General features: G+C 56.1%; 1 protein-coding gene across 5 annotated transcripts in view; it reads left to right on the top strand.

Moving 5' to 3' along the window:
- Positions 1-19,594, top strand: part of THAP4 (THAP domain containing 4) — a 33,244-nt gene extending 13,650 nt beyond the window's left edge. For all 5 annotated transcript variants that reach the window (XM_065917223.1, XM_065917226.1, XM_065917224.1 and 2 more), the window contains 4 exons: positions 5,891-6,050; positions 7,073-7,182; positions 7,804-7,907; positions 19,355-19,594. In XM_065917223.1, the coding sequence (XP_065773295.1) occupies positions 5,891-6,050; positions 7,073-7,182; positions 7,804-7,907; positions 19,355-19,474 (494 nt within the window). In that variant the 3' untranslated portion in view covers positions 19,475-19,594. The remainder of the gene's footprint in view (positions 1-5,890; positions 6,051-7,072; positions 7,183-7,803; positions 7,908-19,354) is intronic.
- Positions 19,595-25,616: the final 6,022 nt, after the last annotated feature.

Here is a 25,616-nt window from a genome sequence, read left to right as displayed (position 1 = left end):
AGAGGTTGAAAATGGCAAGTAGCCAGATCCCCATTTATCATACTTTTCCTTTGTTTGACTTTTAAATTTGTCTTATTTTCGTTTCTCTAGTGAAGTGTAATTTACATAGAGTAGCATACACAGATCTTCAGGGTGTCATTGGATGGCGCTGGCATACGTGTGGGCTCTTGTCACATGGCATTTGGATTTTTAGAGGCCTCAGGTTGGTCTTTCTGCTCTGCAACACTTGAGTGAAAACACGGAACGGGACCGTGGCCAAGGGCCGACGGCAGTTCCCGCGGGGGCAGGGCGGGCAAGGAGCCCGCGGGACCTGCCCACCCCCGGTGTTGTTCTTGCCCACATTAAATTCATTGCAGCTAAGAGCATGTGATGGCAGGCCGAGAGGACTGGATCTGAAGTGTCTCTCAGACCAGGGCTGGACATAGGAGCCTGTGGCAGTAAGCGTGCGCTCAGACGGCACCAGGAGTCTCCTGACTGCTCACAGCGCACTTCTCCCTTTCCGCTCCCACTGCATACAGCTCCCGGCTCAGCCCCGTCTCCTCGCGCTCCGCCCAGAAGGCACGTACCTCCGTTTCCACTGTGCTCAGGGCGGCGCTCTGCTCTGCAGTCAGTTTCTGGGCGGGGGTCCTGCGGCCTCGTGTGCGCTCCTGCCTGCCGGCCCATGCACGGCACACACGGCTGAGTCTCTTGAAGGCGGGGCTCCTGCCCTCAGCAGGCCCCCAGTCCACTCTTCCCGAAGTGCCCCCACCCTCCGTCCAGGGTCCAGTGAGTGGCCGAGCGCGCCCTCCGGTGCTTCTGGCCTGTCCTGGGGGCTGTGTCCACCGTGGCTCTGCGGCCGCACCGTCCCAGGATAGCGTGACCCCTGGGGCTCACCGCCACCTCCATAACCTGTGCCGGTCTGCAGCCTCGCTTCCCGTGCTCTGGTTTAGGCGACTTCGGGCTCCTGGCCTCCGCCCCCAGTCCCCTTGGCCACCTCCCTGTCCCCCACCCCCGGAGCCAGTCAGTCCCTCCTCTCGCCCCGGCTGTGGTTTGCACTCCCAGCTTCTTCCCTGCCTGAGCCCCACCAAGCCCTGCGCCAGGTGGGTGGCCAACCTTTGTGTAGACCCAGCCCAGGGCTGTGGTCACGGAGCAGGGGGCGGGGGAGCAGGACCGGTGTTAGTGGACCTCCAGACACCCCATCACCGTGTCCCACAACGCTGCGGGTGTAGACAACATAGTCCAGGCCAGCCCCAGGCCCCCAGCCCAAGTCTCCCGGGACCACCTGGGCCCTCCCTTGTGGACCAGCCGCCCCCATGTCTGCCCTCCCCGTTCGGGAGCAGCTGGGGTCCTGTCCCTTTAGAGCAGGAGCCCCCAGCCTCTTGGATCCAGTGCCTGGGGAGTAAGGTGGAGCTGACGTAATAACAGCAGAGAGAAAGTACCCAATACACGGGATGCACCAAGCCATCCTGAAGCCGCCCCACCTCCCCCGACCCCCCATCTGTGGGAGACCTGTTTTCAGGGGACGCGCCGTGGGCCCCTCTCCACCTGGCTGCTCCCGGCTTGCCTCTGTCCCAGGACAGTCCCCGCACTCTGTTGGAGTCGCTTATGAAAACATCTTCTCTTGCCTCTGAGCAGAGGAGGCTACAGTGGGGACCCCTCGGGGGCATCTTTGATCCGCCTTTGCTTCACCTCCTCCGCCGTCCAGGTGCTGGGGTTCCAGTGAGTCCCTGGGCCCCTGGGACGGCGGAGAATCTAAGCAGGCAGACTTCAGCGGCTCCACAGCCCTGCGCCTCCGTGGACCTGCCTCAGCCGTATTCTTCCCCGCGCCCCAGCAGGTCTCGTGGCTGGTTCCTGCTGCGCTTGGCAGGCTGGTGGGCTCACTTTGCGAGGGGCTGCCAGCCTGTCCTGCTTTGGGCGGGCAGCGTCTGCATCCAGAGCAGCTCCCGGTGCACCTTGACACCCAACCCTGCTCGCTTGGAAACCCGGCCGCGGCAGCTGCAGTTTCCCTCGTCGCCGTGGAAGCCGTTGGTTCAGGACACGGGCTCTGTGATGCCAGCCGCCGCAGGCTCTGGCTGGAAGAGGGAGGGGTGAGAGGCAAAGGAGCCCCCCCACCGTGTCAGGGCCAAGGCTGGGGTGAGGGGGTGCAACGCACCACATTGTGCTCTTGTTTCAATTTGAGCATGTCTTTAGGAGTCAGGGTGTGTTACCCCCAAGTCAGCGTTTTCTGTCTCCTTAAAACACCAGCTCTGCCTGCGGGGTGGCGGTCCCCGCCGGGACCTGGGGCGGCCCTGTCCTGCTGTGACGCGGGCAGAGGGCCGGGAGCGGTGTCTGCTCTCTCTGAGGCTCGTCTGCGTCACGGACGTCTCACTGCAAACAGTTTTACCGCAGCGGTTACGGGAGTGAAACAGAGCAGTGTGCGGGCGAGCCAGCACCCCGTGCTCTTGTGCCTTCAGCGCCCCTGCCGGATGCATGTGCCTGTTCTGAATGGTTCCAACGAGTGGAGGCGTGGAACCTGTACCTTTCTGTGTCTAGTATCTCTCTCATAACTTGTTTTAAAAAACATCCATACCGTTTTAATTTTTAGTCTCGTTGCGTTGTGATTGGACAGGGAAGAGAACTCTTTAGTTTTTGGAAGTTAGAAGAGCTCTCTAACCAGTTTAAAGTCAGTCTTCATGGGTCTTTCAGAGGAACTTGAAGGAGTATTCTCTTGTTTCAAACTACAAGTTCAATGTATGTCCACCAGAGTTACCTCATTAATTATATTCTATATATAGTTATTTCTATTTCATCATTTGAATTTTGTCTGCTTGGACATGGAGAGAACAGGTATAGAGATTTCCTTTAGTTTCTGTGACCCTCTGAGCGTCTTCAGCCGTTTCTGCTTTATAAACGCTGCTGCCGCATCTGGGGCCTGAGTGTCCACAGACACCTCCCCGGTGACCGTGCCCTCGCCTGCTGCAGGGCCGCCCCTCGTCTGCGGGAGTGCGCGGGGCTTGGCCTGCCTTCTGCCTGATGTCGGGTCCTGACGCCTGACCCCAGCTGCCTGCCTCGGCCCCACCTTCTGACACCTTTCCAGATTACTTCAGCTGCATCTCTTGTTTACAGCCGGCATTTGGGTCTTGCTTTGAGAGTCCACCTAAGCAGCTCGCTCTCCTGACACGTGGCCCCAGGTGTGTGTGGTGTTCTGTGTTACCATCTTATGGTGCACCTGCTCGTCTGCTTTTCAAGTGAGTCTTCCCTGCGTGATCTGTCTTCGATCGGGCACACTGGAGGCCGGGGCACACTCGGGGACCGGCGGGCCCGCCGCGCTCCCTGGCAGACGCTCGTCCCGCGCGTGCCGAGCCTGGCGCTCACGCCCGTCTCCTGGGATGCGCGTGGGGCTTCCTGCAGCTGCTCTGCCGGCACCGCACAGCACCTTTCAGTGAAGACTGGCGGTGACCTCTCAGCAGTGTTCACGGGACTCGTCCCCTGAGTGTTGAGTGCTCCTTTCCAGTGCTATCAACGGGAACATGGTGTGAGTTCCCACCTAATTTTAAATTTAACTCAATACTGTATGAAACATTGTTTGGACATGTAGCCACCAGTACTTCAAAATGCTGGGGTGGGTGAAGTTCTGTATTTTTGGGTGAGGTCTTGAAATCCCGCGTGGGGTCCTGTGCTGGGAGTGCATCTTGGGAGCAGCTGCGTTTCACGGGCTCGGTGTCCAGGGAGGCAGACTGTGGGGAGCTGCCCTGTGTGGCCTGCGACTCGCAGGTCTGCCTGCTCCGCCCTGGCCGTCAGGCATGCCCTGCAGACGGGTCATGTGCCACGTGGGTCTGACCCTCCACTCCCAGGCATGTTTTCCAGGCCGTCCTTGTGGAGCCTCTTGTCGGCGCTTCCCTTCTCTCTCAGGCCGAGTCACGCTGTGTCTGCATGTTCTGTTGGCCTCCTGACATGGGAGGGCATTCGGGGTGTTCGGGCGAGCGGTGTCTTCAGGCCTCGGGGGCTGTGTTTCCGTCTGTCTGGTGCAGGTTCTAGGGCAGGAGGGCTGCTGGCCTTGGTTTCCTGCCCTTCCAGCCGCCTCCGATGCTCCCGCGGGGCCGTCCTCCTCCAGCTGCTTCCTGCAGCGGGGGGCCTCAGCCCTTCCGCCAGGCCTCAGGGCTCTGCTCAGACGGGAGGCCAGGGCCTTTCCGGGGGCGCGAACGCTCTTCCAGCCGGCCAGCCTTTCCCAGCCACACCGGCTGCCTCTTCCTGCCCGCCCAGCCTGCCCAGCCAGTACCTCGTGTTGCACCTTCTGTCCCTGAGAACGCCACCCCGTGTGCTCACTCCCAGCACGTGTGCGCGTCTCCCATCAGCTTGCTGCTGGGTTCCCGTCCGTGGACGAGCGTCAGACGCGTCGCGGAGGAGTGAACGGAGCAATCAGCAGCAGGGTCTGCCGGCCCAAGACTGCCAAGTCCAAAGCTCCTGGTCTTCCTTCCACTGGAGGTTGTTCCTGAAGTCCCGATCTCGGTTTTTCTTGCTGTCTAAATGTGAGAGTGTTGTCAGTCGGCTCCAGAGTCACCGTCCTCAGCCCTGACTTTCCACAGGCGATTTGGAAAGGGAGTCCTGGGAGAGACAGCCAGGCCGGAGGAGGAAGGAGTGTATGCCCCCACCGCCCGGCCGCCCGTTGTTGCCTCGGGGATCTCAGAAGTCGGAGGTGCACACTCCGTCCTCCACCCGCCGGTCCTCAAGCACGGCCCCCCTGTGCTCCGTCCCTAGCATTCTCAGTCGAGGGAGTCGCTTCTCCATCTCCAGAGCCCGTTGAGCTTCCCCCGGGTCATTCTCCCAGACTGCATTCCACCTGCAGGCGCAGGCCGTGTGATCTCAGGAGCCAAGGTGCTTCCAGAAGCATGAGCATCCCCGTGGTGTGTACGCTTGAGAAGCTGGTTCCTTTGTGCTGGTGTTTGGGGCTTGTCGACAGAAGTGGCCATTCAGCAGCATAGCCTCAGGACTTGCCTGGGGTCAAGTGGCCAAGACTCCATGCTCCCACTGCTGTGGCCCAGGTTCGACCCCTGATAGGGGCTAGGATCCAGCAGAAAAGAAGCGTGGCCCCTGCACGGGCTCGGTGACGCCCGCCTCGCCTCCCCTCCCCTCTCAGCATTGTGTGTGCTGTCTGCCTGGAGATGCTCGGTCTGAGGCGTGGCCTGGAGTGGGAAGCCGGGGGCTGGGAGTCAGGCCTCCTGTCCCCCTTGCCCGGTGGGTCATGTGGGCCCAGCCCCGCCTTCCCGTGGTCTCAGGGGGTCCCGCGGGCCGGTTTCTGGAAAGCCGCTCAGCAGCACCTGCACGCTGACTGCGGGGCCAGGGGCGTGGGGCCTGGGCGCCTGGCAGACTGGTCTGCGCACCCACCCTCGTCTGCAGTCCCGGTGCCCACCTGTCCCCTGCCCGCGAGGCCTGCCATCGCCCTCGCCCACAATGGCAGGGCCCTTTGGCGCCCGCGGGTAGCAGTCTCCGCCCAGTGCTGCCGCCGTGGGCCCCGCGTGGTGGGCAAGGGTGCGCCCTCCTTGCCCAGAGCCCCCTGTCACGCTGCCCATGGTTTCCCCTGCCTTCATCCGCAGCACCGGGCTGCCGTGTGGGGGCACCCTGACCAGCCCAGGGGCTGGTGACGCTGCCTTTTCAACCTCCTCTGAGGCCCTAGGCCCCTGGCCTGCCCCCACCACCAGGCCGTCCTCTGTGTCCCAGGAGCTGCGGGCTCCAGAGCTGGCCCAGCAGGACGGGGCCCGCCGATGGCGCGGCCTTGTTCCCCCTGCCGAGAGAGGAGATTGAGGCTCATGCAAGGTCAGGCCCTGCAGGTCAATCTGTGATGACCCGGACCTGCCAGGTACATGGTGTGCAGTCCACGCTAAGCTGTCCGCGAGAGCTGGCAGCAGCCGCTCACGCCCCTCTCTGTCCGCAGAGCCCCCCAGGATGAGCCCCGTGGTAGAGCCGCTGTCCTGGATGCTGGGCACCTGGCTGTCAGAGCCGCCGGGAGCCGGGACCTTCCCGACGCTGCAGCCCTTCCGGTACCTGGAGGAGGCGCACATCTCGCACGTGGGCCAGCCCATGCTCAACTTCTCGTGAGTGCCCGCCACGCCCCACCCCGCAGGATGAGTGCCCGCCCCGGGCCTGGCCGGAGACACTGAGCAGCCTCAGCTTGTAATGCAGACGGGAGGCATCCACGGTGCCCTGTGGAAGTCAGCCACCCCAGGATTTCTAGAGATTGGGCCTGGCTTTCCTGTGGTCCTGTGCTGAGCCAGCCAGGGTCACAGAGAGGCGGGGGAGTCACGGGTCTCAGACCGGGCTTCTGCCACTCAGAGCGGGGCGCCTGGGTGGGGAGCACAGGGTGGGGGTAGCTGAGGCTGCACTATCTCATGCCTTTCCATTTTTTTCTCGACTGCAAGGGTGAGGGGGAAGAATAGCCTGCATATGAACCAAAAGGTGGAAATGCTGGGTTGTGTAAAACAGAGCCACGAGTCACAGCCCTTTAGAGGAGTTTACGTTAGCATTCATTAATCTCCTCTTAACGCTGGTCGTTCGCTGACCGCCGTTAAAGCGAAGAGAAGAGAGTGGGAACAGGTGTTGTGGTCAGCGCAGTACTGCCTGTGTAGGCAGTGGATGTATTTCTCGGGAGGGGCTGTGTGAGCCGGGCCCCCGCCTGTCACATGCTGTCAGCGCTGGGTTCCCGCCCGGCGCTGCGCCCCCGCCGTGGGCCTGCAGGGGAGGCGGGGTGACGAGTCACGGACTGCTCGCTTGTGTCTCACACAGGAACCGGGGCGCCCCTGAGCAGGATGCCAGCTCAGCGGCGGGAAGGCAGTGCCGGAGGGATGGGCTTGACGGTGTTGGTGGGGGGCCTAGACCGAGGAGTGTGGGAGGTGCTGACGGCCTGGGGGGCACGCCCTGCATGACGGAGAGCAGGGTCCCGGGCAGGCCCCGCAGCGGCAGAGGAGGCGAGCGGACGGGGCGGCCATCCCCGTGCTCCCCGGGTCTCCGCTGTGTCCTTCACGTGTCCACCCCGTGTGGTGCTTCACGGTCACTGGGTGAAGAGGGTGGTCCACGGCGTCTGTGCGTGCTCTGCCCCACCTGTCGATTCCTGGCCCAGGTTCAACGCCTTCCACCCGGACACGCACAAGCCCATGCACAGGGAGTGCGGCTTCATCCGCCTGGAGCCCGACACCAACAAGGTGGCCTTCGTCAGCGCCCAGAACACAGGTACATGCCTCCCCGGGCCGCCTGCACGCGTGCCCTGCCGGGGCCCCGTGGGCACCTTCCCGGGGCGGGGGCCGGGGCTGCGGGAGCACCTCTGCGGGAACGGGCTGGTTCCTGTCTCAGCGCTCCCACTCACGTCTGTGTAAGCCCCATGTTTCCCATGCGGGTGGGCCTCCGGGGGGACCTCAACCGGGAGTGAAAGTTCTGTCTGGAAGTTGGCTTTGCCCCCCAGAGGAGTTCATTCTAAAGTAGTTCACCAGGTCCATGAGTTCATACCCTGCCTGCGTCACCCGTACTTGGCTCACTGGCTCAAGTGAGCGCTCGCTTCCTGAAGCTGGTGGACCAGCAGGGCCAGCCACGCTGCCTCAGGTGTTAGCAACCTGGAAAGTGGGGGGGCAGTCAGAGGGGTCCCTTCCTCTGGCCGCACGTCCCCTCTGTCAGATCTCCTGGGAGAGGGAGAGCAGGGTCACCCCAGAGGTCACCGACCTCGGCCGTGAGAGGAGCGCTGTCTTCCCTCCTGATGCCTGGGGGTCCTGCAAGGGGCTGTGGCTTCCTCAGTGCCTGTGGTGTTCAGATGAGGTGAGCCCTGGGCCGCTGAGGCGGGGCTGACGTGTTCCCTTGCAGGCATCGTGGAGGTGGAGGAAGGCGAGGTGAACGGGCAGGAGCTGTGCATTGCGTCCCACTCTATCGCCAGGATCTCCTTTGCCAAGGAGCCCCATGTGGAGCAGGTGAGCCACTGGGCCCATGGGTCCGACTGGAGCTGGCCTCCCCCAGCCCCAGGGCTGGGCCGTCCCGGGCTCCCCTCCCCGGGGCTGGGCCGTCCCGGGCTCCCCTCTCCTGGGGCTGGGCCGTCCCGGGCTCCCCTCTCCCGGGGCTGGACCTTCCCGGGCTTCCCACCCCCCCCTCCCGAGGGCTGGGCCGTCCCCGGGCTCCCCTCCCCGAGGCCTGGGCCGTCCCCGGGCACCCCTCCCCGAGGGCTGGGCCGTCCCTGGGCTCCCCTCTCCCGGGGCTGGGCCATCCCCCCCGGGCACCCCTCCCCGAGGGCTGGGCCGTCCCCTGGGCTCCCCTCCCCGAGGGCTGGGCCGTCCCCGGGCTCCCCTCTCCCGGGCCTGGGCCGTCCCGGGTTCCCCTCCCCGAGGCCTGGGCCTTCCCGGGCTCCCCTCCCCGAGGCCTGGGCCATCCCGGGCTCCCCTCTCCCGGGCCTGGGCCGTCCCGGGCTCCCCTCCCCGAGGCCTGGGCCGTCCCGGGCTCCCCTCCCCGAGGCCTGGGCCATCCCGGGCTCCCCTCTCCCGGGGCTGGGCCTTCCCGGGCTTCCCACCCCCCCTCCCCAAGGGCTGGGCTGTCCAGGGCTCCCCTCTCCCGGGGCTGGGCCGTCCCGGGCTCCCCTCTCCTGGGGCTGGGCCGTCCCGGGTTCCCCTCCCCGAGGCCTGGGCCTTCCCGGGCTCCCCTCCACGAGGCCTGGGCCATCCCGGGCTCCCCTCTCCCGGGCCTGGGCCGTCCCGGGCTCCCCTCTCCCGAGGCCTGGGCCGTCCGTCCGGGCTCCCCTCTCCTCACACTCACACGCGCTGCAATGTGATCCCCGCCCCTGCTGTGTGTGGTCAGGTGTCTTGAACAGTTCCGTCCCCACCAGCGTTGCTGGGGACCTGGTCTCCTGCTCCTCAGCCAGCACAACGTGTTTTCGGAATTTCTGGACTTTTTAATTGGATAAATGAAAGGTGGCATCCCGTTCCTCTTGTGAACTCTAGCTAACGAATGAGGGGGCGTTCTCGCGCTCGTGTTCCGCTCTGATACTCAGTGTTCAGAGTCGCGCCTGTCTCTGCGCGGCCCGTCTCGTGTTGGTCCGTGGTGGGTTTTTATGCCCCGTGGACGCTCTGTCCTTCACTCTGTGGGTCTCGCGTCAGCCTGAGGTCTGGTGTGCTCTGCCCACAGGCTGCACGCCTGCCTCTCTGCAGTGGCCCCTCAGGGTCTTTCCCTCACGCTCCCTGAGTTTGGGGTCTTGGTGAGGAACGTGTTTTCTGCTCCAAGATGATGACATTTCCTTTCGTTTCCTGGTGCTTTTATAGCTTTCGTTTGCGCCTGTGGACTGCTCGCCTTTTTCAGACCTGTGGTCACGTGGTGGGCGCCAGAGACCCCCCAGGTGGCCGAGCACGGCAGCACGGGGATGCCAGCAGGGGGTGTGGACCTTGTTGCGTGTGTTGCAGTGGATCCTGCAGCGCCCATCACGGAGGCCTCCACGGCCCGGGGTGAATCCTGAGTGCCCTGTAGCTGGTCCCCACGGGCGCTGCCGCACAGAGGCCGCTGCCCCCGCTCAGGCCGGGCCGCCGCAGAGGCTGTGCTGCCGGCTGCCGAGTGGCCTTCCGTTCCCTCGTGTGTTAGTTACATGTCCTGGTGACTGAGTGTGGCTCATTCACTCCACCGGCTCATCTGCCACTTGAATTTTTTGTTTCCTGACGTGAGCATTCAGATCCTTTTCCTTTTTCTCCAGTGGGTTGTCTGCCTTATCTTCGAGCAGTAAGAGTTTGCTATATGTTCTAGACGCAAGTCTTTCATCAGGTAGGTGCGTTAAGACTGTGTTCTCAACTTGAGGCTCGTCGTTTCCTTTCTTTAACAAAATGTATTACTCTTGATGAAGTCTTGTTCCCGGGCATTCCTCTCACAGGCAGTGCTTCTTGTGGCACCTTAACATTTTTGCCTAACACAGGCACAGACTCGCACCAGCATTTTCCTCAAGAATTTTTACAGTGTTCCCTTTTACATTAAGGTTTTGATTTGGGAATTTATGTTTTTGTATTGCAAGAGGTAGGGGTCAAGATGCTTTCATTTTTTTTTCCAGTTGTCCCAGCACCGTTATTTAAAAAGGTCAGCCTTATCTCATTACAGCATGTAGGCAGCTTTACTGAGGAGCCTCGCCGTGTGTGTGGACCTCGGCCTGGACGCTCTGCTGCCACGCTGGTGTGCAGTTATCTGCAAGCCCTGCTCGCCAGTTCTCTGGGGTGTGTGCCTGGAGGTGGAGTTGTCGGGCGTGTGGCTGATCCTGTTTGTGACACCTTAAGGCCCCGCTGTACACTTTCCCACTCTGCCTGCACCATTTTACATTCCCATCCACACCGCACAGGGGTTCCAATTTCTCTACATCCTCGTCGACATTCGCTGTTTCCTGGTGTCACCCTTCCTCGTGGATGCGACGTGGCATCTCGTGGAGTTTTGGTTTTTATCTGCCTGATGATCCTGATTAATTTTCATCAATGACAGTTTGTTTTTTCTTCATTGGCTATAAATTGGCACCCAGGAAATCAATGCCAAATCCAAGGCCATTAAACCTGTCCTGTGGTTTCATCTAAGAGTTTTACAGATGTAGCTTTTCAAGACTGTGATTTATTTTGAGGGTGTTTGCTGTGTTACTGCCACGTAAGGGTATGGTTTCATTCTTCTGCATGGGGACATCCAGTTTTTCAGCACCGTTTGTTGGAAAGACTGTCCTTTTCCCATGGTATGGTCTTGGCAACCCGATTGAAACCCATTTGACAGTGTGTGCAAGGGTTTATTTCTGGGCTCTCGAGACTGTTCCACAGGTCTCTGTGTCTGTCTGTGCGCCAGCGTCTCACTGTTCTGATTCCTCTCACTCGGTGGGTAAGTTCTGAAATCAGAACGTGTGTCCTCCAGCTTTGCTCTTCTTTTTCAGAATCATTTTTGTCTGTTGAGAGTCACTTGAATTTACATATGAATTTTAGGATAGGTTTTTCTATTTCTCCAAAACCAATCATTTGCATTTTGATTTGAATTTTCTTGACTCTGTAGGTCTCTTTGGTTAGTATTTTTTTTTTTTTAGTATTTATTATTATATCGTCTTCCAATTCATGAATATAGAATGTGTTAACAATTATTTGTGTCATCTTTAATTTCGTTCTGGAATATTATGTACACATGTCTTTCACCTCCTTGTTTAATCCCTGAATCTTCTTTAATGCTATTGGAGACAGAATTGTTTTCTTAATTTCCTTTTTGGGCTGTTCACTGTTAACCTACAGAAGTGCAGCTGATTTTTGTGTTGACCATATCCTGTTATTTGCTGGATTCACTCACGAGCTAATAGTTCTGTGTGTGGAAGCCTTAGGATGTCATGTGTGAACCCTCTGCATAAATAGCTCTGCTTCTTCCATTTCAGCGTGTTTCTTGCTCGTTGCTCTGGCTGGACTCCAGAGCTGTGTGGCAGCGTAGAGAAGGCGGGCCTGGGCATCCGTGCCTTGCTCCTGGTCTCCAGAAAAAGCGTTCAGCCTCTACAGGGAGCACAGTGTTCCCTGTGGACCTCTCATGTGCAGCCTCTCATCATGAAGGTATTCAATTTTGTCAGAAACTTTTTCTGCATCAGTTAAGATGATCATGTGGTTTTGCTCCTTCGCTCTATTTGTGTGACATATCATACTGATTGATTTTCATATTTGGACGCATCCTTGCTTGCATTCCAGGAATAAGTCACACTTGGTCATGGGGTATAATCCTTTTAATACTCTGCTGCATTTGACTTGCTTATTTTGTCGAGGATTTTTGTCTCAGTGTGTGTAAGGGTTGGTTTGTAGTTGGTTTGTTGTCTGTGTCTGGCTTTGATATTAGGGCAGTTCTGGCCTCATAGAATGAATTAGGATCTTGGGTGTCGCTTGCAGCGTGCGGGGTCCGCTTCCCTGACCAGGGACTGAGCCCAGGCCCCTGCACTGGGAGCGCGGGGGCCTTAGCCGCTGGCCTCCCGGCACGCCCTGGTGTCAGTCCTCGACATGTTTAGGTGGCTAACATTGCACCGTGAGGTCGTCAGACCCAGGGCTCTGCTTTGGTATCAGATTTGTGTTACTGCTCAGTCTGCGTATAGGTTACAGGTCTGTTACGACTTTTCTGTTTCTTCATGATTCAGTCCTGGTAGGTTTTGTGTTTTTAGGGGTTTGTGCGTTTCATTTAGGGTGTCCGGTTTGTCCTTACTGCTCTTTTATAACCCTAGTCTCTATAAACGTGGTAGCAGTGTTCCCACTGTACTCTCTGAGTTTAGCAGTTTGAGTCTTTCATCTGTTTTTCTTTGTCCATTGAGCTCAAGGTGTGTCCACATCACTGACCTTTGTGAAGAGCCAGCTTTTGCTCAGTTACTTTTCTGTTCTCCACTTTACTTACCTCTGCTCCTATCTATATTATTTCCTTCCTCCTGTTAGCTGTGGGTCTTCGTTTCTTCTTATTTTTCTAGTCCCATAAGTTGTAAAGTGAGATTACTGACTGGAGATTTTTCTTCGTTTTAAAAATGTAAGCATTTTGCGTATAAATTTCCCGTTTGGCACTGCTTTTGCTGCATCCTGTAAGTATTGATATGTTGTGGTTTTCTCTTCAATCATCTAAAGTATGTTCTGATTTCCCTTCTTTGATTTCTTCTTTGACCCACTGGTTCTTTTGAGTGTTACTTAATTTACACAGAGTTGTTATTTTTCTAGTTTCCCTCTTATTGATTTCTGATTTTATCCCATTGTAATTGGAAAAGATACTTTGTGTGATGTCTGTCATTTTAAATGTATCGAGGCTTTATTTTTGGCTAAACATGTGGTGTGTCCTGGAGCTTCCCTGCTGGCTCAGATGGTAAGGAGTCCGCCTGCAATGCAGGACACCCAGGTTCAGTCTCTGGGTCGGGAAGATCCCCTGAAGAAGGGCATGGCTACCCTCTCCAGCATTCTTGCCTGGAGAATCCCATGGACGGAGGAACCTGGCGGGCTACACTCCACGGGGTCGCAGAGTCGGACACGATGGAGCGCCCGAGTTCCGCTTCTCACGGTGTGTCCTGGAGAAGCGCCCACGTGCACACGGGGGCTGCGTGTCCTGTCGGCCGGGGCGCTGCGCCCCCTCTGGCGGCTCTGCCCATGCTTCAGAGTGGTGCTGCCACCCCTGCCTCTGTCTCCCTTTAGTTCCGTCACTTTGCGCTCCTCATACCTTCCTGCTGCTTGAGCCTTTCATTAACACGGACTATCCTTCTTTGTCTCTTGTAACCTGTCTTGTCTGTTTTGTCTGATACTAGTATAGCCGCTCTTGCTGTCTCTTCATGACTGTTTGTGTGAAATGTTTTTTCCCATCATTTCACTTTAAGCCTCTTTGTGTCTTTGGATCTAATGCTGGTCTCTTGTAGACTACATGCTTTTATCCATTCTTCCAGTCTCTGTCTTTCGATTGGAGAGTTTAACCATTTACATTTAAAATAATTACTGATAACGGAGGGACTTACTTCTGTCATTGTGCCGTTTTTTTCTAATATGCTTTACGGCCTTTTTGTCCTTCATTTCCTGCATACTGCCTTTTGTGTCCGGTTGATTTTCTATTTTGAAATGTTTCGATTCCCTTCCCTTTTCCTTTTGTGTGTATTTTGTGGATGTTTTCTCTGTGGTTACAGTGGGATCGCGTGTGACACGCCGTAACTGATCTGAAGTCGCTGCGGTGGCTGAGCTTCTGTACCTTGCCACGTTTCCCTCTACGGACAGCTCCGTCTCTCCAGGCTGCGTCTGCTGTCCTTGCATTTCACCTGCAGGACCGCGTGCGGCGTTTCTCGCAGGGCCGTCTGCTGGGGGAGAGGCCCCTCAGCTCGTGATCTGAGGACGTCCTGATTCCCGCCTCCCTTTGAAGGATAGTTGTACTGAACACAGGGTTCTCGCGTGACAGCGTCCTCTTTCAGGGCTTTGCCTGTATCAGCTCACTGCCTTCTGGCCTCCAGGGTTTCTGACGAGAGTCTGCCAACAGTGTGAGTGAGGATGCCCTTTCTCTAACAAGTCGCTTTTCTCTTGCTTCTTTCGAGATTCTCTGGTTTGGGCTTTAAAATTTATTATAATGTGTGTCCATATGTGTCACAGTTCCTCCCTGGTAGGGCTCACTGAGCTCTCTGCAAGTTTCTGTTTATAGGCCCAGCTTGGAGAGGTTGCAGTTGAGCCCCGACTGCCTCAGGAAAGTCAATGTCGTGGTAAAGCAAGGCACACAGAATTTCTGCTTTCCCAGTGCGCATAGTTATTCTATTAAGTGTGCGACAGTATTATGTCTGAATGTATACGTATACCTTACTGCTAAAAATGACACCATCTGAGCCTTCAGCAAGTCATAGCTGTGACATCAGAGATCACTGGTCACAGATAGCAGCAAGTATAATAGTGATGAAGAAGTTTGAGATGTGAGAAATGCCAGAAGGGAAAGCGTAAACCAAAGTGAGCGAACGTGTTTGGGAAGACAGCACGGCATGCGGTCACCACAGGCCTTCAGTTTGTGAGACGTGCAGCACCTCCAAGGCGGATGGATCAGTCCACCGCGTGCTTCCTCGGCCTGCCTTCTCTCTGCTCCTCCAGAGCCGCCCCGTCCCGTCTTCACGTCTGCGGCGCGTATGCCTGCTCGACTGCCTCCAGGCCCCTTGGTGAACTTTTCATGTTATCGCACTCTCCAGCCTCAAAACTTCTTCTTGGTTTCGTTTTCTGTCTCTTTATCAGTGTTTTAATTTTGTTCATATGCTACTTTCTTGAGCTTCTCCACGTCTTCGTTTAGTTCTTGGAGCATCTTTGAGATTCTGGCGTGTGTTTGTCGAGCAGTTTCTGTGGTTATTTCCCCGTCAAATGGGCCGCACCTCCCTGTTTCTTCATGTGCCCCGCGATTGTGTTGTTTCTGAACACTGGGCGTGTGGGGCTGCTTGTGTGGTGACTCTGGAGACGAGAGCCCCTCTCCCGGGGTCTTGCTGGGTGCGTTGCGGGTCCCGTCGGTTCTCTGGGCCTCTCGTAAGCGTCGGCGTCTGTGCTGACGAGGCGCCCACAGGGTGAGACTCAGGTCTGCCTGGGTCTCTCCCGAGCCTCCCACCATGTGTGGTCGCTTCCTGATTTCCCGTCGGTGCCATTACTTCTGAGCGTCCCGGCCTGCTAATCCTCTGGAAGTCACTTCAGTGGAGGCCTGACTATCTGCCGTCGAAGCCCAGGCCTGCACGCCTGTGCCGTGTCTCACCAGGCGCGGGCCCCCGCTGCCATTTCTTCAGGGGTCTCCTGCACGCCTGTGCCGTGTCTCACCAGGCGCGGGCCCCCGCTGCCGTTTCTTCAGGGGTCTCCTGCACGCCTGTGCCGTGTCTCACTAGGTGTGGGCCCCCGCTGCCGTTTCTTCAGGGGTCTCCTGCTGCGCTGTGACTGTTCCCTTTGCAGCTCCAGGGGCACAGCGCGCGTCTCAGCGTTGTGCCGCGTCTCTTCCCGTTTCCCCTCCGTCACTCCTTCTTCTCTCTGCAGCCTGCTGTTTCTCTCACCTCTCTGTTTCTGGGCCTTCTTCTCAGCACTCCCCTCCAGGGCTCTCCTGTCCTGTCTGCCTTGGGGCAGGGGGCGGTTACAATCGTGAGCTGTCTCCATGAGCTGTAAAACAGATTGCTGCTCACCCAGCCTGCCTAAGGGCACACCTTCACCAGGTCGGGAGCCCACCTGAGGCCAAGATGCGGAGACGCCTCTGCGTCCACAGGCAAGCGGATGACAAGCTGCGGGTTGTGTCACCCACACGGCATAGATCACTGTGACGCAGCCGTGGAAAAGAAGGACGTTCTCCTGTTTGCAGCAAGACACATAAACCTTGAGGGTATCGTATTAAGTGACATGTCAAGACAGGTGCTGCATGATTTCATTTATATGTGAAATTAAAAAAAGGAAACTCGCAGAAACAGACAAGAAGGTGGGAGAAGTGGCCGGTGTGGCTCAGTCGATGTGAGCGTCCAGGTGGGAGGTGAACTGGCACTGGGCGTGCCGTGGACAGCACAGCGCGGCAGGTAACGGCTGCGTTGCGTGCATGAAGCTTGCTAGGAGAGTGGGCCGTAAACAGTCTCACTGCACCCAGGGAAGATGTATTAGCCACCTGTGTTGTGGTACACACTGAGCTGTACACACGTGTGTCAGGAGATCACCTTTAAACTTGCACCTGTACGGTGTCACACGTCAGTTCAGCTCAGTAAAGCAGGGGCAGAACCAGGGGAGGAGCAGCTCTCGGGGCTCCCCAGTGAGAGGAACGCTGGAGGCTGGCAGGAGTCCTCCGGCAGCCGTTCCCCGTGTGTATCGGGCTGTATGATGCACATGGCTCCGCCTCTCAATGAGGCCTCACCCCTCGTGTGGGGTGGCTTCCTGGTTTACTTTAGGACCTCGAATAAAGTCAGATATACCCCACTCTCTCCCGGCCTGTCCTTCTCCACATTTTTCCCTACTGGACAAGACACTGGTGTCATTCAGTCACGAAGTCATATCCAGCTCCTTGCAACCCCATGCACTGCAGCAGGGCAGGCTTCCCTATCGTGCACTGTCTCCCAGAGCGTGCTCAAACTCATGTCCACTGAGTCAGTGAGGCCATCCCAACATCTCATCCTCTGCCGCCCCCTTCTCCTCCTGCCCTCAGTCTTTCCCAGCATCAAGGTCTTTTCCAGTGAGTCGGCTCTTCCCATCAGGTGGCCAAAGTATTGGAGTTTCAGCTTCAACATCAGTCCTTCCAATGAACACCCAAGACTGATCTCCTTTAGGATGGACTGGTTGGATCTCCTTGCAGTCCAAGGGACTCTCAAGAGTCTTCTCCAACACCACAGTTCAAAAGCATCAATTCTTTGACTCTCAGCCTTCTTTACGGTCCAACTCTCACATCTGTACACAACCACTGGAAAAACCATAGCTTTGACTAGATGGACCTTTGTTGGCAAAGCTTTTTAATACGCTGTCTATGTTTGTCATAGCCTTTCTTCCAAGGAGTAAGTATCTTTTAATTTTGTGGTTGCAGTCACCATCCACAGTGACTTTGGAGCCCAAGAAAATGAAGTCTGTCACTGTTTCTACTTTTTCTGCATCTATTTCCCATGAAGTGATAGGACTGGATGCCATGATCTTAGTTTTTTGAATGTCAAGTTTAAGCCAGCTTTTTTACTCTCCTCTTTCACCCTCATCAAGAGGCTCTTTAGTTCCTCTTCACTTTCTGCAATTAGGATGGTATTATCTGCATATCTGAGGTTGTTATTTCTCCTGGCATTCTTGACTCCAGCTTGTGACTCATTCAGCCCAGCATTTCGCATGATGTTAAATAAGCAGGATGACAGTATACAGTCTTGTCATACCCCTTTTTGAACCAGTCCATTGTTTCATGTCTGGTTCTGACTATTCTTCTTGACCTGCCTTACAAATAGCTGAGAAAAGAAGAGAAGTTAAAGGCAAAGGAGAAAGGGAAAGATACACCCATCTGAACATAGAGTTTCAAAGGATAGCAAGGAGTGATAAGAAAGCCTTAAGTGAACAATGCAAAGAAATAAAGGAAAACAATAGAATTTGAAAGACCAGAGATCTCTTCAAGAAGATTAGTGATACCAAGGGAACATTTCATGCAAAGATGGCACAATAAAGGACAGAAATGATAAGGACCTAACAGAAGCAGAACAGATTAAGAAGAGGTGGCAAGAATACACAGAAGAACTGTACAAAAAAGATCTTAATGACCCAGATAACCACAACGGTGTGATCACTCACGTGGAGCCAGACATCCTGGAACGCAAAGTCAAGTGAGCCTTAGGAAGCATCACTATGAACAAAGCTAGTTGAGGTGATGGAATTCCATCTGAGCTATTTTAAATCCTAAAAGATGATGCTGTGAAAGTGCTCATTACGCCAGCAAATTTGGAAAACTCAGCAGTGGCCACAGGACTGGAAAAGGTCAATTTTCATTCCAATCCCTAAGAAGGGCAATGCCAAAGAATGCTCAAACTACTGTACAATTGTGCTCATTTCACATGCTAGCAAAGTAATGCTCAAGTAATGCTCAAAATCCTTGAAGCTAGGCTTCAACAATACGTGAACCAAGAACTTCCAGAAGTACAAGCTGGATTTAGAAGAGATAGAGGAACCAGAGATCAGATTGCCAACATCTGTTGGATCAAAGAGAAAGCAAAGGAATTCCAGAAAAGTATCTACTTCTGCTTCATTGACTATGCTAAAGCCTTTGTGTGGACAAGACATAACAGGAAGAAGAGAAGCCCACTCTGAGAACTCGTTAAACGTGGAGGAGTTCCAGCGTCACACTGGCCTTCGCAGTCATGTCTCAGGGTCTGTGCTATGGAGGCCGCACTCGCTTGGCTGACAGGAGCATGCGCATCCGCGTCGCGGTGACTCTTCCTGTGCCTCTAGGGCTCCTGGGCCTCCTGACCCGCTGTCTGCCAGCGGAGTTGAGCTCCCAGCTGGGCAGGCTTCTCTCCAGAAGGAGGCCCCCATGGCTCTGAGCACCCCAGAGCCCGCAGCTGGCAGATCTCTGCTTCCCGAGGTTGGGCCAGGAAGGGCAGCCCCTGCTCACCAGAGAGGGAGCTCCTTTGAAACTGGACCCGCCCGTGTGTTTCTGGGTAACTCTGACTGGGGTGCAGCCCTGCGGGGGTCCCAACCCGTGCTGCACAGCCCCAGGGCTCAGGGGCCCCCCTGCTCCCCGGGCAGCCTCCGCGCATGGCTTCTCCCTGAGACCGTGGCCTTTCAGCCCAGCTGGTTCTCTGAGGCCCTTAAATGGACTCTCTGAAATCTGGCTTTGCTCTTTCCTCTGCGGAGGGCTGGTGAGTGAAAAGCGGTTGTCTGGCCTGGTCAGCACACCTGTTGTGACGCTCGGGGGCCCACAGCCCCCCTTGGGGCACCCGGTAACAACAGCCGGAGGTGCTCTCCCTCTGTTAAAGGTCTTTCCGCCTCCTGCATCGGCAGGCAGGTCCTTCACCACCAGCGCCACCTGGGAAGCCCGCTGTTAACAGAGCTTGGTGGCAGGTGGGTTCCTTTCCGGGGCTTGGTTGCCTTGGGTCTGTGTTCTTGGAGATCTGGCACTGGTGGAGCGGGGTCCCACCCCCAGCTTCCGTGCCAGTTGTGGAGAGAAAGCAGGAGGAGTAGAAAGGACACCCTGGGGTCAGCCTGTGGCCAGACAGCAGGACGGTGCTCCTGCTCGCCTCCCGCCTCCCGGGGCAGCTGGGGGGCGGGAGAGGGTGCAGGCCGGGGGTCAGGACGCCCGTCGGGGCTGCCAGCCAAGGGTGTGTTGCCCCCCGGCTCGCGGGCCCCTGACCGCTGAGGTGAGTGTTGCGGCCGCTGCAGGAGTGCGTGGCCTGTGCTGGCCCTGCAGCCCTTGTGGAATCGTTGGACGATAAAAACCAAAGTGTTTGTTTTCTTCTGCTCAGATTACCCGAAAATTCAGGCTGAATTCCGAAGGCAAACTTGAACAGACAGTCTCCATGGCAACCACTACGCAGCCCATGACTCAACATCTGCACGTCACGTACAAGAAGGTGACCCCGTGACCCCAGGTGGCGCTGCCTGCATGGGGACAGCACACCACAGGTCGGGCACCCTGGGCTCAAGGTTGTGGCCACGTCTCTTGTAATGGCATAGAGAAACCAAATAAAAGGCCTTTATTTTTATGGGTGAGCATTTTCAGTATTGTCACTTGCGTAAACTACATTCCTTTCATCTGCTGGTGATTGTTTGTTTTCAGAGTCTTTTCCCTAAAACCTTTAAAAGGGGTGACATCATATCATTTCTTCCTGCAGTTTTGATAAGATGCTTCCCTCGTAGCTCAGTCAGTAAACAATCCGCCTGCGATGCAGGAGACCTGGGTTCAATTCCTGGGTCTGAAAGATCCCCTGGAAACAGAAATGGCAACTCACTCCAATATTCTTGCCTGGAAAATCCCATGGATGGAGGAACTGGTGGGCTACAGTCCATGGGATCACAAGAGTCAGACATAACTTAGCAGCTAAACCACCACCAAAATACTTAGGAGTCTTCAGTAGTCAGTAGTAAGCTGAAGACATAGATTATTTTTAAGAGCCGAGCGCATAAGGACCCCATTTCCTAATGGACAGAGGGTGTGCCCATGGCACGAGGGTGGCTGTGAGTCTAAGCATCGTTAGGTGAGTGTGACCTGAGTCTCAGTAATACACACCTTCATTTGTTCCTTTGCTTACAGTGGGATTTTCCACACACACACTGACCCTCAGCCCTCGCCCGCGTCCGCCAGCGCGGGCCCCACACCCGTGGTTCATGTGCTCTCCCTTCTCGTGGCTGAAGCGTCTCACAGCGAATTCCACACAGTGCCATTTGTCTCAAACGCTTCAGCCTGTGTGCAGAAGCATTTCTTCTCAGTGACACAGTCTCTGTCATGCCCTCCTCCCTGTTTCGCCCCCTTGGAGGAGACGGGGGCACAGCTGGTTTCACCAGGAACGTAAGTAGACACAGGGTGAGGGCGGCTGTGCTCAAGACCAGGGTCTGTGCTGCCGCCACAGCACAGTCACACAGCTGGGCACACAGGCATCGCGGGGGGCTGGGGGTGCGAGGAGGAGGACCCCGGCCAGCCTGGGGGCGTGGCGGCCGCGCTGGACTGCCCCGGGAGAAGAGGTCTACAGGGGCACGAGGCGTGGTTTGTCCCGAGGCAGCATCCGTCCAGCTGTGCACCCCTGCAGCCAAACACGCCGCGCGCCCCTGACAGGCGACGGCGTGGGGCAAACAGGACGGACCGTGCCCCTCCACGAGGCGAAACAGGAGAGGAGGGTGATGGGGCCCGAGCGAGTCCAAGAAGTTGGGGCTCCAGGGGGACACCTGTGGCCCAGGCCTGTCCTCCAGGCTCTGCACTGGTCCTGCCCCACAGCTGGGCCAGAGCAGCTCCCCCTCCCTTCACGGAGTCCTGCCCTCCCCGAGCCCTCCCCATCTGGGGTCCCCCTGGTGGGGCTCTGCCGAGGTCGTGAACCTGAGGCTCCAGGCGGCCCCATCCTTCAGGGTCCAGGGAAGGTAGCAAGGCCGTCCGTGGGGTCGCAGAGTCGGACAGAACTTAGCAACACAACAGCAACCAGCAAGGCCCCAGGGCTAGTGTGTCCCGCACGCTGGCAGAGACGGTGCCTTGTGGGCACCAGACACCCCCTCGGGGGGCAGCCAGCTCTGCCGTCCACAGGACTGTGGGGGGCAGGCACAGGTGCACGGACACCCCACCGCACAATCTCTGACACGCCTTGGGAATCATTTCTCCATAGTCTGGACGTCGGGCCCTGACTTCGGGTTAGGTGGCTGCCTGTCAGCCTGCCGTTTGGGGGACTTGCTTGTTGCTGACAAGTACTGACCTCCTCATCAAGTTGGGCCACACTGTGATCTGTCTGAACGAGCTTTCTTACTACTCAAGGTCAGTAGGCTGAGGGTTTTCCAAATTTCAGGTCTGGTTCTTCCTGGCTGACAGCTCTGCCTTCACACCTTGGGCTCTAAGTGTCCGAGGGAAACAAGGCACTTGCACTTTGCTTGGAGACTCCCAGCCGGACACCCGGGTCACTGTCCACGAGACAGACGTTCCCGTTCCCATCAGATCTCATCAGACTGGCCTTTACACCTGTCCAAGTCAGTGAACGGAAGCCTTGCTAAGCTGGAGCTGGGAGGGAATTCTCTAGTGGTGCAAAGGTTAGGACTGTGCTGTCACTGCCCAGGGCCTGGGGCCAATCACTGGGCAGGAAACTAAAATCACACAAGTTGCACAGCATGGCCAAACACTGTGTCAATTTTAAAAAATGTTGAGTGGGCAGGCCCCAAGGGGGCGCTCCCAGCCAGCCCCACTGGACGTCACCACGGCGAGGGGACCACCTGGCCTCCAGCCAGAAGCAGGAGGAAGAGTTTCTCCCCGCCCGGCAACAGCCCAGCCAACGAGAAGCCTCCACGCTCAGGCCCGCTTGCCCCAGTGGACTCCTCACAGCAGCCCCTCTGACCTCTGTCTCCTGTAGAAGAGCTTCCTCTCCTCTTCCCGGGGCTTGCCTGTGGTTCACCACAGCTTCTGACCTGACACGCAATGCTTTGCTGCTCCTGAATAAACCCACTTCGTTGGTAAAAAGTTGGCTGTTGTATTGTTTCAGGTCAGCATATCCATTTTCCTCCCCACTTTCTGCTCAGGCCCCTCGGGTATTCTCTAAGAAGGCTGAGGCTTCCTGCACAGCTCTCCTCTCTTCCCAGGTCCCCAGTATCGCCCCAACCGTCCATTCACAGCACTGGATGCTTTCTAGCATCCATCTTCAACTCTTCCCACCACTGAGTTCCAAAGCCACTTCCACATATACGTCTCGGTAACAACTTTCTGACTTGGTCCCGTCAGACTGCTTTAACAGGAATACCACAGACTGACTGGCTTTTAAGCAATAGGAATTTACTTGTCAGCATCCTAGAGGCTGCAGATCATGGTGCTGGTGACCGACTGACGGAGTTTTCTCCTGGACGGCTGCCCACTGGACCTCACGTGCGGGAGTGCTGGGCTGGCTCTCTGGGGTCAACCAGGCAGGTACTTGTCCCAGTCACAAGGTGACTTTAGGACCTGGTTCCCCCAAGGTCACACCTTCTCCTTCCACGACGTTGAGGTTAGGATTTCAGCATATGAATTTGGGGGAAGACAGACATTCAGACCGCAGCTCCAAGGTCAGACCAAGCTCAGCCTGGAGGCTGAGGCCAGAGCCATCTCTGTTGCTGGATTGATGCTAAGAGGGCCTGGGAGCACCCAAGAAGCCCACTCCCTCCCTCCTGCACTGCAGGCTCCTCCCTCCTTTACCCCAGGTTCCTCCCTTCTCACAGCTGGGTGCGGGAGAGGTGGGCAGCCCCAGAGCAGAGCAGGGAAGGTGGGGCATAAAACAGACAGAAGTGGATAACCCACACAGTCCTCTGGTGGTCTTTTTCTCTGCACCCAACCCATGCCGCTGACGGGCTGGGAAAGCAGAGGGCACTCCCAGCCCCCTCCTTGTTCCTCTGCCCTGTTTCCTGCAGCCTGGAGGCTGGATCACCTTTCCCAAGGGCTGCGCGCAGTTTACCCATGCAGACAGAGTCCGCCCGCCTCACAGGGTTGATGCTACCGCACAGACGGAGGCAGCCTGCCCGCTTCATTCTGTTTCTCTCACCCCACCCGCTTGGACCAGCCCCTCAGCAGAGCTGCCCAAGGGCCATCTCCTAACCCTGTCCTCACGTCTGCATTCAGTGGCAGAATTCTCTTAGAAAATCTTCCCTCCATCCATTTAGGCTCAGGTTGGGTTCCTCTGAAACAGTTCACGCTGGAGCCAGCGGAAAGGCTCGTGTCTTCCCTCTGGTGTGCAGTGTTAAAGCAAGTGTGCAGGGACACCGGGGCTGGCCCAGGACCAGCCTCCTCACACCACGCCTCCCTCCACCCGTCCTGCTTCTGCTACAAACCCAACACTCCTGGTATGTGTGATGCGATCTAGGCAAGCCCAGTCTTCCTGTGGCAGACGGAGGTGCCCACGTGACCCTAGCTAGCCGGACAGAGACCCTGCTGGCCGTTGTGCCCACTTCCTGCCCCAGCACCTGCCTCTTCTCCAGCGGGGGTGGGAGTGAGAGGCTCGAGCAGCACAGGCTCCCTTTACAGTGTTCCCGGGTATTTCCACTGAGCCATTTGCCATCACGCGGCCCTTCACTCCCTAGTGCTTCAGCATGGGATACGTGTATTTTTTAAGAAAGGAAAATAAAATTGTGCACTCACGCTGATATTTCCAATTCTGATTCTTAGATTATAAAATTTCTTACTTAAATTCTTTCATTTCACCTCTTTTAAGAAAAAAATCTTGTCATTATTTGCTTTCTCCTAGAGGATACACAGGACTTCCTGATGGCTCGGTGGTAAAGAATCCACCTGCCAATGCGAGAGACGCAGGAGACCCAGGTTAATGCCTGAGTGGGGAAGATCCCCCACAGAAAGAGATGGCAACCAGCCCCAGTATTTTTGCTTGAAAAATTCTATGGACAAGAGCCTGGCAGGCTAGACTCCATGATGTTGCAAAGAGTTAGACAAGACTGGGTGAGTAGCACTAAGGACGAGAGCCTGGGGGTGTGGTGCGCGGGGCCACAGAGTCGGACACGACTGAGCGACGAAACCACCACGGACACACACGATTAACTCGGGATAGTCATACTGTCGATAAGATTACTAATTGAAGTCAGTTTTCTGCTACTGTTTTTACAGCTTTCACACTGAGTATATAATGTTAAAAAATATTATAGTTGGAATAACTAATTTCTCCGGGTGCTTATGTCACCAACTCAGTGTACAAACTCATTTCTTTATTTCTACAATTGACTGTTTCTCTTAAGTTAGCTTTGCTAATGCAAATTACTCACGTGACCCTGTTGTCAATAGTGTAAAACGGACTTCCCAGGTGGCCAAGGGGCTGGGACCCTGCGCTCCCAGGATGGAGGGCCTGGGTTCCGTCCCTGGTCAGGGAACTAGACTTCACATGCTGCAACTGAGAATCTGAATGTTGCAACTAAAGACTCCACGTGCCACCAGGAAGATCGAAGCCTGGCCACAGCGAGGACCCAGCGCAGCCAGATAAAGAAATTAAAGAAACCCTGTAAAACCAGGTTCGTTTTGCTTCACGTGGGTGCGGAGCCCCCACCTGGCAGCCCTGCCACGGTCTGTCAGCAGACGCCCTGATGCTGGGACTCTGGGCTGTTTCCAGTCTTTTGCTAATCAAATATTGTCACAATGAATAACTATGTACATGTCATTTTGGGCTCCTGCCAGTGTATCTTTAGGACAGATTTCTCAAAGCAAGATTACCAGTCCGAGGGCGAATGCATGCGGGACCCGCCCAGGTGTTGCCTTCCCCACGGGCACTGTGCCGTTTTGCCTCCCACAGCAAGTGTGATGTGTCCTGCCCCCGGCAAGTCTGCGTCCAAGTCTGGACGCAGCCAGCCTGGTAGGTGAGGACTGGGGTCCCGGGATCCTGGGGCAGTTTGGGTCTGCATTTCAACTTTGTCTTTCCTCCTTGACTTCTGAGGCTGAGTAAGTTCTTTTGAATTATAAATAGTCTTCCTGATTTTCAGCTACAGCCTTTCATGGAGGTGAAATGCACGGTTACAACATGAAGTTCACTGCTGCACGGCGTCCACATGTGTGCGGCTGAGCAGCACTCTGTACATTCGCGTGCGTGCAGCCACCGCCTCAGTCTCCTTCCAGGACAACCTGTCACCCCAGGAAGAAGCCCCATGCCCCTAGCCACTCCCCCGCCCACCCCACACACCACCCTCTGCTTCCTGCCTCAGGCTGCAGCGACTTTTGAAAACACTAAATGTTATAAACACCTTTTCCCATCAAGTATATTGATATGTATGTTATAAACATATATATAAATGTCATAAACATTTTTCCTCATCGATTATATTGATATATATGTTATAAACATATACATAAATGTCATAAACACTTTTCCTCATCAAGTATATTGGTATATGTTATAAGCATATATATAAATGTCATAAACACTTTTCCCCATCAAGTATATTGTCTTTTCTCATTCCTGGGTTTTATGATTTATTATTATTTTTCGAACTCTCATGTGTTGTTTCATGGCTGCCCTTCATCTCCTCGTTGCAGAGGCTCCCTGCTCTGCTGTGAGCGGGGACTGCTCTTGCTGCAGA

This window comes from Muntiacus reevesi, chromosome 1, assembly GCF_963930625.1.
Source record: "Muntiacus reevesi chromosome 1, mMunRee1.1, whole genome shotgun sequence".
Lineage (NCBI taxonomy): Eukaryota > Metazoa > Chordata > Mammalia > Artiodactyla > Cervidae > Muntiacus > Muntiacus reevesi.
Note: the sequence above shows the minus strand (reverse complement) of the source record. Positions and strands in the feature narration are given on the sequence as shown.